General features: G+C 48.4%; 1 protein-coding gene across 3 annotated transcripts; it reads right to left on the bottom strand.

Annotated features, from left to right (window-relative positions):
• Window positions 1-29: 29 nt before the first annotated feature.
• On the bottom strand, window positions 30-9,287 carry C4H8orf33 (chromosome 4 C8orf33 homolog). 3 transcript variants are annotated; one of them, XM_081816787.1, is made up of 6 exons: window positions 9,204-9,287; window positions 9,069-9,114; window positions 8,791-8,969; window positions 8,500-8,584; window positions 8,204-8,350; window positions 30-1,928 (listed from the first exon to the last, which is right to left on the bottom strand). In XM_081816787.1, exons 1-6 carry the CDS (start codon window positions 9,207-9,209, stop codon window positions 1,867-1,869), a joined length of 525 nt encoding a protein of 174 aa, XP_081672913.1. In that variant the 5' UTR covers window positions 9,210-9,287; the 3' UTR covers window positions 30-1,866. The 3 variants fall into 3 exon arrangements, with proteins under 3 accessions (XP_081672913.1, XP_081672914.1, XP_030896583.1); XM_081816788.1 differs by having other exon boundaries at window positions 30-1,925; XM_031040723.2 differs by lacking the exon at window positions 30-1,928 and adding an exon at window positions 7,107-7,710 and having other exon boundaries at window positions 9,204-9,278.

Here is a 9,287-nt window from a genome sequence, read left to right as displayed (position 1 = left end):
AAAGAAGTACCAAGAAAAACCCCACAAAGATGACATTATGTCAACGGAAGACAGGAGCCAATGGAAAGTGCTGGTAAAAATGAACGATTTCTTAAAAAGAAACCACAGGCCCAAAATGGAGTCACTTATGTTAAGAGACCCAGGTCAGCAAACGAGGACTTACTACCTAACCCAACTGCAGTTTCACACACCCCCACCTCTATGTAAACTTTTAACCAGTCAACCTGGAAAATGTACTGAATGGCCCCTTCCGTTCCCCTTAGGAGGGTGACCTTGCCTAAAACAATGCATCCTTTGCTAATGATTTCCTTTTTTCAATTTCCTGTCTGCTTTTAAAAGCCTTTCCTTCCACGCAGCTCAAAGGAGGTCCTTTCTATTTACTAGATGGGCTGCTGCCCAATTCATGAACTGTTCAATAAAGCCAATGTGATCTTTTAAATTACTCAGTTGTATTTTTTATTAACAGATTACACAGGTTTTTACAATTGGGATTGAATAGACCTGTCCTAACAGAATTCCAAATAAAAGATGTAGACACTCAGCCATCCATCAAGTAGGAGAAACTAATTCCCCTCTCCTAAAGTGTGTGGGCTCCGCACAGTGTCTTCCTGCTCACAAAGACACCATATGCACATGGGAAAGAGTAACTTCATGATGGGGAAGCCTGGAAGACCAACACTGCCTCAGCCAGGTGACCAACGTTAACATGGACAGTGACAGGTGTTCCCTTGTTGTAGAGTGATGACAGAGCACTTTACCTCCGTGATCCACTTCCTCGAAACCTACAACCCCAGTCTAACAATGAGAAAAACAAGTAAATCCCAATGCAGGTCTATGTACAAAATGCCCGACCAGTCCTCCTCAACATGGTCAAGGTCACTGAAACAAGTCTGAGGGACTGTCACAACTAAGGAGAGCCTAAAGAGATGTGATGACCACATGTCACGTGGTGCCCTGCATGGGATCCTGGAGCCAGAAAAGGTAGAACAGAAGGAACCTGAATAAAGTACGGACTTTAGTAAATAATAATGTATCAACATTTGTTCTTCAATTGTGACAATTCTAAAGAAAAATAGAGAGTAGAAATCAAAGGTCAAATAAGAAAAACCTATTGCATCGGACTGGAAGCCTAGAGGAAATGGGTGATTTCCTAATAAAAATGCACAATAACAATATGGACCCTAAAATAAGGAAAAAACAAGCAGACCAATTAGCCATCCAGAGGCCTCTTCCTCCTGCTGGTTCTCCCCTCACTGTTCTGGAACTGCCCTGAGACCTGACCCCACCTACTGTCCTCCTCTCCGCCAGCCATGGCCCACCCAGTGAGGACACCATGCACGGGGAGTCTCAGGGACTGTTGATCCTGATGTGTCACCTAGCACTTTGGATGGCAAGGGACTGGACATACTTACTGAAGTAAAAGAATTAATACTTTTAAATGGTAGAAATGCATGATTACTTGCAAGAGGCAAGTTAAGAGTGGGTTTAGACCTGGCAGTACCAGGGGCTCACACTCTCACAGTATGATCTGGACTCTCTCCAATCCTCCATCCTGCTAAGTGTTCTGGACATTCACAGGCATAGTCTCTTTCACTGCATCTGGGGCCTCCAGCAACTGCAGGCTGACACCCACTCATCATCTAGTCTACTGGGAAGCGTTTCTCCTTCCCTTGAGTTCCAAGAAAAGTCACAGCCTTAAGTATCTTTGGTCTTGGGACACATTCTCATCCTTGAAGCCATCTGAGCATCCAGAAGATGGAGCATGGGGTTGGCTAGACTTGGATCATACACCCACCTTCAAGGTGGGTGGAATGTGGAGGTCTATACTCTGGAACTCTTTGGATGCTCAGTGAATCAGTGGGAGGCTCAAGGATTATTCCACAGCCCAGAATCCACACTTGGCATGTTTTCTAGAGGCCACAGACCTGCTGGAAGACACAGTTGTTCCAAATCCTTGATTCTTTTTTTTTTTTTTACGATTTTATTTATATATTTGACAGAGAAAGAGACAGCTAGAGCAGGAACACAAGCAGGGGGAGTGGGAGAAGGAGAAGCAGGCTTCCTGCCAAGCAGGGAGCCCGATGTGGGACTCAATCCCAGGACCCTGGAATCATGACCTGAGCCGAAGGCAGATGCTTAACGACTGAGCCACCCAGGCGCCCCCTATATCCTTGATTCTTGATGCCCTCACCAACTACCTTGCCTGGTTAATTCCTACTCATTCACTTCCCACCTTGAAAATGTTATTGCACTTGAATAAAATTTGCCTCGTTGATTTAACAAATCCAATGAGGTTACCAAAAATGTTTTGCAGGGGGCGCCTGGGTGGCTCAGTTGGTTGGGCGACTGCCTTCGGCTCAGGTCATGATCCCGGAGTCCTGGGATCGAGTCCCACATCGGGCTCCCGGCTCAGCGGGGAGCCTGCTTCTCCCTCTGACCCTATCCCCTCTCATGCTGTTTCTCTCTCCCTCTCTCTCAAATAAATAAAAAATTAAAAAAAAAAATGTTTTGCAGGGTGTTGATGTCTCAGAAATGGGAAGGTTCAACAGGCTGAAGAGACCTAGGAGCTGTCTAGCTACTGAAAAATATGCTAAATGAGACCTAAGAGCAGCCGTGGATTCTTTAAATTAGTTTTCAAATGTGTCTGTTTTGTATAGGAAGTGATAGGAAACTCAGAGAAGCATCAAGAGGGTTAGATAAACAGGTTTGAGGCCTAGTAAGCCTCCAGGACAATGTCACACTACAGAATTGGCCTCCAAACTGTACAGGAAGTTGGTGCCACCCCAAAATCCCTATCAATGGCATTGTTCAGAGACAACAATGGGACAAGGACACTACCACACTGCTGTCAGGAATAAATGAGGGGAAACTGCCATCTTATGGCAGAATTTACTAACTAAAGTTGACAAAATAGTTTTGTTTTTTATTAGGAATTTATATTGTTTAAACTTACAGTAGAAATTCACACAGGGGATAAGAAATTAATGAATACTGACCTAGTAAAAGTAAAGGTAAATATATTTTAAACTTAGGAGGATTTACCACTGGTGATTTGGCTTTTCTTCTTTTTTGACATAATGGGAAATTTTTCCAATACAGTGAAGAGAATGGTGTGGTGAATGCCATGTACATATCATTTAGACTTAATTATTAATAATTAGCTATATTTGCTTCACATTTTTATATTGTAAAATATTATAAATTACAGACATAACAACACTGCACAGCTAACTCTTTCAGTATGCACTTCTAAAAATACCAGCACAATTTTCCACAGAACCACAATACCGTTATTGAACCTAATAAAAATCAACTATTCTCGGGTGCCTGGGTGGCTCAGATGGTTAAGCATCTGCCTTCGGCTCAGGTCATGATCCCAGGGTCCTGGGATCGAGTCCCGCATCGGGCTCCCTGCTCCTTGGGAGCCTGCTTCTCCCTCTGCCTCTCTCTCTCTGTCTCTCATGAATAAATAAAATCTTAAAAAAAAAAAAATCAACTATTCTCACATATCATCAGTGTTTGATTGGGGGGGGTGGTTTCCAAAAACCAATCAACATCAGAAGGCAAACCTAAGACATAACCAGAAGAAATGATATTTGCAAGTCTGAGAATCTATTACAATTTCCCCATGAAAGACAAAATAAATACCTCCCTTATACACTTAAGAGGAAATATTTTTTCCATAAAATTATCCGGGAATGGGCAATGTAAACCTAAAATTATGCATGAAGGAACTTCCCTGTAGCTGTGTGGAGAACTATGTCCAAATGTTCCAATGCAACTGTGTTTTTTTAGTGGGAATATGTAAGAATTACTGAACCTGAGACATTACATCTCTGCTTTCTCATCACACAGACGCCTGTGTGAAGTGTGCAATCACTATGCAAACAGTAAGAGAGATTGCCACCCCCCAAAAACTGTGATCTTTCTGGTTTTTTACTTGGGGGGTCTTTGTAAAGCTCTGAGTCGATCAACAACCAATCCCTCAGCTACATCCTCCTCATCTCCCTCGCCCTGTGCCTCCTCTGCTCCTTACTCTTCATTGACCCCCAACACAGCCACCTGCATCCTCTGGCAATCCACATTTAGTGTGTGTTTACCATAGGTCTTTCCATTATTTTGGCCAAAACCATCATTGTGGTCATGGCTTTCAGGTTCACCACACCAGGAAGGAAAGTGAGGTGTCATGGGGCCTCTAATTCTGGCATTCCCTAATGCAAGTGACTCTAATCTGGCTAGGAAGGTCTCCCGGCTTCAATGACACATACACTCTGAGCCGAGATATGCAATCTTTTACAAAATTCTGCAAATCTCTCCTTACCAGGTGTGCAGTGATCTCATTTTACGTTCCATTTTTTGAACCACTTCTCTGTCACTAGGCTTTATTTCACTTTCCTATTTTCCTCATTTACAAAAGTCTTTCCCACACTCCAGTCTCAAACAGGTCTTTCTACTTTTTTCCCAGCATTCCTAAAGGTTAGTTTACAGCTTTCTATCTTCTACTCCTCTGGAATTCACTATTGAGAATTTTAAGAAACTAGCATTCCCTTTTTTTTTTTTAATTTAAATTCAACTAGCGAACACATAATACATCATTAGTTTTTGATATAATATTCGTGACTCATTAGTTGCACATAACACCCAGTGTTCATCACGTCACGTGCCCTCCTTAATGCCCATCACCCAGTTACCCCAACCCCCCATCCACCTCCCTTTCCACAACCCTCAGTTTTTTTCCTGGAGCCAAGAGTCTCTCATGGTTTCTCTCCCCTTCTAAGTAAAATGACAGGAAAAGGGCTGAGTGTCACCTGTTTCTGAAGCTCCCCATGTGGGGTGTCCACATGACCAGAGATGGGGGGGGGGACAACTGAGCCAAGGACTGGAAGGGCAGAACTGGAGAGAGTTTCAGGCCAGAGGGCCCAGCTTTTGGTGAGTCCCACAGGGGCACAGCAAGTGAGCAAACTAAGCTGGGGGCTTCCTGGGAACCCCAAGATACCTGGGGCATGTGCAGTTGCACGTGGGCATTAAAGGGGCTTCCAAAACCTTGGGGGATGTGAGCGTATCCTGGCCAGACACCCATAAGGTAGGTGATACACCTCTATTTTTCAGGAGACAATGGGACTCAAAAAAGGGGGAGAACCCCCAGCTGCTAGAAAGAATATAGTCCTTGGAATAGGCCATGGGGAACTGAGCAAGTGCTGATAAAAGTTTGTAGAACAAGGACACCTGGGTGGCTCAGTCAGTTGAGCATCTACCTTTGGTTCGGGTCATGCCCAGAGTTCGGGGATGGAGTCCCACATCGGGCTCCCTGCTCAGCGGAAGGTCTGCTTCTCCCTTTCCCTCCGCCAGTCCCCCTGCTCGTGCGCTCTGTCAAATAAACAAAACCTTAAAAAAAAAAAGTTTGCAGAACAAATGATCATCGTCCAGTGGTATTTGTATCAGACATGTGGGTGTAGCTGCAAAGGTCACTAGGAAGAACCAAACATGAGCTGCAGAGCCATGGAGCTGCAGTTGAGACCCCCACACAGCAGTGCCTGTTGCATAGACCAGAACACCGAGGCCTGAGAGTGGTGTAGGTAGGCCAGTTAACCTCACCTAGCACCACCTATACCCACCCCATTTATAGATGGGTGAACTGCAGCCAGGGTAAGGGGTGTGACTTAGCTGTGGTTGCCCAACATGCAAGCCATGGATGAAACACCACCAAGAACACAGCTGGGTACAAGCTAAAGGAGCATCCTGAGTAGAAAAATGACCTAAGAGGGAAGCAGGGTTGATGGCCCAGAGGCTAAACAGTGCCCTCCCATCTCTTGTCTTCAGATGATTCCTGTTTCCCATTCTCCATGCACCATGTTTCCCAAAGTCCAAGACCTGCTACAAGTGGACTTTTAGTGAACATCATACCAGGATTGAAACCGTTGAGGCAGGACTGAGTTGATTATCTCAGGAGCAGACAAGAAGCCAGCAAGGTGGGAACAAGAAAAGGGGGCCACATCAGAGAGGTGGTCAGGAGCCTAAATGTGTGCAGGCCCTAAGTGGGACCTTGTCCACCAACCTTCGCATTGTATCCTAGGTACAATAAAGTCACTAGATTAGAGAAATAGGACCCAATCGATATACATGGAGGACCACTGGCTGCACTGAACACACAAGAGGCAAAAGCGATGTATTGACACTAACCGGGAGGCTCACCCAGCAGTCAGGGGAAGAGCCAGGGCCAGGACTAGAATGCCGAGCAATGAAGAGAAAGCACAAAAGATCAGAGATTTAGCTTGAAGACAGAACTCACATACCAGCTAAAGTACTGAACACTTGTATGGGAGAAGGAAAGCAAGAAAGGATGACACAGGGGGGCGCCTGGGTGGCTCAGTTGGTTGGGCGTCTGCCTTCGGCTCGGGCCATGATCCCAGGGTCCTGGGATCGAGCCCCGCATCGGGCTCCCTGCTCCGCGGGGAGCCTGCTTCTCCCTCTGCCTGCCGCTCCCCCTGCTTGTGTTCCTGCTCTCACTATGTCTCTCTCTGTCAAATAAATAAATAAATAATTTTTAAAAATTAAAAAAAAAAGAAAGGATGACACAGGTTTTTGGCCTAATCAACTAGGTGGGCAGTAGGGCCATTCACTCAAAAGCAGAAGACAAAGGGAGATTTAGGGGCCAATCAAATGTTTTGGACACGTCAAGTTTGAAATGCCCATGAAACATCAAAGGAGAAATGCTGGGTAGGCAGCTGGGCTCCAGGTTATCTATCTAGTCTGGGATGCAAGCTTGGGAGACACCAGCAAAGATGGCATCACAACTGCATTAAGCCACCCCGATTCGATGCAAGAAAAGTTCTGGGACTATCACTTGGAGCAGCCAAGGTCTGGAGAGGTCACCTACCGAGGCTCAGCCCCGGTCTTCAGCCAGGATTGTGAGGACAAGCTCTCTGCTCCTAAGAACAAAGCCTGGCCTTCTGGGAGCCACAATGGCTCCCTGAGGATGACATATGCTCAGGAATGAGGGCACTACTAAGGACCAAGAGTTGTGGTGAGCCTGGAACCCAACCATGCCAGACGCCTGCCTCATCTGTACTCGGATGGGTTAGCACTCACATGGATTCACTAATCCATTTTTACCAAAAATAGTTTTATTAGTGCAACGTGACATTATGACATAAAGCACTACACCATTTGACAGGGCATTGGAGCACCAGTATGCAGTTACATAGCTTCCTCCGTAGTCCTTACTACAAACAGCTGCTTAAGCTCAGCCTAAAGACTGAGTAAAACATTCTTTCTACAACATGCTGAACACTCACTTCAGGTTATTGTAGAAGCTTTTTTAAACGGACCTCCTTCTTCTGAGAGGAAGAACATTTCATCTGAAAATCTACAAATGGGTCTTGTACTTATCTGACAGTACCCAATAGGCTGGTCTCACATGGGTCCCACAGCCATGGCACCAGATCGAATGACCAGCCATGGACAGAACAACCCCACATCTGTCTGACAGAGCATTCCTGGAAAGGCTCTGCACTCAAGACAAACCCCCACACTACCTGGGCAGGGGAAGTGTTCCAGGATGGAAGACAAGCTAAAAGAAATTGAACCTAAACTCTTTATCAGGAGTGTCCAGGGTGGCCTTGGCTACCCCCGCCTGGCGAGGCCTGCAGACCCTTCCACTCTTCTTTCTGGTGGCCTCACCTACAGGCTGCACTTGTGCTGTGCGGGCTGCTGTGGGGGAGGGGACAGACGGTGTCAGAACAGAACAGCTAACATTACCTGCGCCCATTCAACTCTAACCCCTTGGGACAGAAAACTGATGCACTCCTCAAAATTTTAGGGAAGGTATTATCATCAAACTCCGCTTAGAGACAGGAGCACCTGGGTGCCTCAGTTAAGCTTCCAACTCTTGATTTCAGCTCAGGTCATGATCTAAGGGTCAGGAGATCCAGTCCCCCATAGAGCACAGGGCTCTGCTCTCATCGGGGAGTCAGCTTGAGATTCTCTCTCTCCAACTGCCCCTCCCCACCAAGCGCTCTCTGTCTCTCTCTCTCTCTCTCTCTCTCTCTCTCTAAAACAGCCCCAGCTTCTTCTCTCCCTGCTCTCCCAGGCCTCCGTGAGTCCGTGTCCTCCCCCTGCCCGCCCCCGCCAGCCCTGTTACTCTGGGCTTCTTCCTGTCACTCCCTGGGCTCTTCCTCCCTACCCCCTGGAATCAACTCCTCACCAGTTCTGAGTACCCGAAGGGCCTCGCACCGCTCAGCTTCCATCTGAGCCCTGTAGTCCCCAAACAAGGAATGCATCAGCTGCCTCTTCCGGGGCAGGGGGGTTCTTTCGCTGCGAAGGGTTCGGATTGCCCCAATAGCCTGCTCTTCTGAAAATAAAAACAAATCACTAGTAACCTCTATCCTCACCTCCTGCCGTCCTACAGCAATGACAACTCCATCCCGTGGCACCACCCGCAGGCCATAGCAGCACTATCGCAGTGCCCCTCCCCCCCAACTCGACGGAAAGGCTCCTCACTCTGTTTCGGACTGGGTCTCTGCATCTTGAGGCCCAGCTCCAGCTGTTCCACACACCACGCCAGTTCCCGGGCCAGCTGCTCCGCCTGTGATGAATTGGGGAGAGTGGCTATGGGACGGCAGCAGGACCCCGCGGCCTCCAGCCCCATCTCACAGGGACCCCTCCCACCCTCCCGTCCCATCCCTCTCCCTGCCTTAACTCCGAAACTCCGAGACCACACGCACCGGCCAACGCACTCACACCCGGGATGCATCGGGGATCGCCACCCTTCCCGACCGAGGCCCGCCTTGCCTGAGCCTCCGCGCTTAGGGGCGCTTCCTCTGAGGCCGGTTTTTCTGAGACCTTCCCGCCTCCCTTCGCCACAGAGGCCCCATTCTGGATTTTCTTCTTCTTTTGCTTCTTGGAGGCTGCGGCGCCTCCGCGGCGTTCGGGGTGCTCCCCGGGGGCGGTGTCACTGCACGTGGAGAGCCCTAAGCAGAGACCGACCGGATGGGGCCTGATGGCGGAAGGACTCGGGGCGTTGGGAAGCGATCCAGGGGGCCGGGGGCTGCGGGGCGCGCGGGCGGTACCTGGGCCTTCGGTCGCTGATTTCTCCCGAGCAGGATGTCCTAGGGCCTGGAGAAAGGGGGGGGCAGCAAGGGGTCACGGGGGGCCACCGACTGCCCAAGACCCTGGCATCCCCACGATTTCTCGGCTCAGCTCACCGCCATGCGCCACCGTCGCCGCCGGAGATTACGTAGGGCCTGAGGTCCGACGCCAAATTCCCTCCTCCGGAAACGCGTCTGCGG

The sequence above is a fragment of the Leptonychotes weddellii genome, chromosome 4 (genome assembly GCF_054177405.1).
Source record: "Leptonychotes weddellii isolate Sample4059 chromosome 4, ASM5417740v2, whole genome shotgun sequence".
Classification (NCBI taxonomy): Eukaryota; Metazoa; Chordata; class Mammalia; order Carnivora; family Phocidae; genus Leptonychotes; species Leptonychotes weddellii.
Note: the sequence above shows the minus strand (reverse complement) of the source record. Positions and strands in the feature narration are given on the sequence as shown.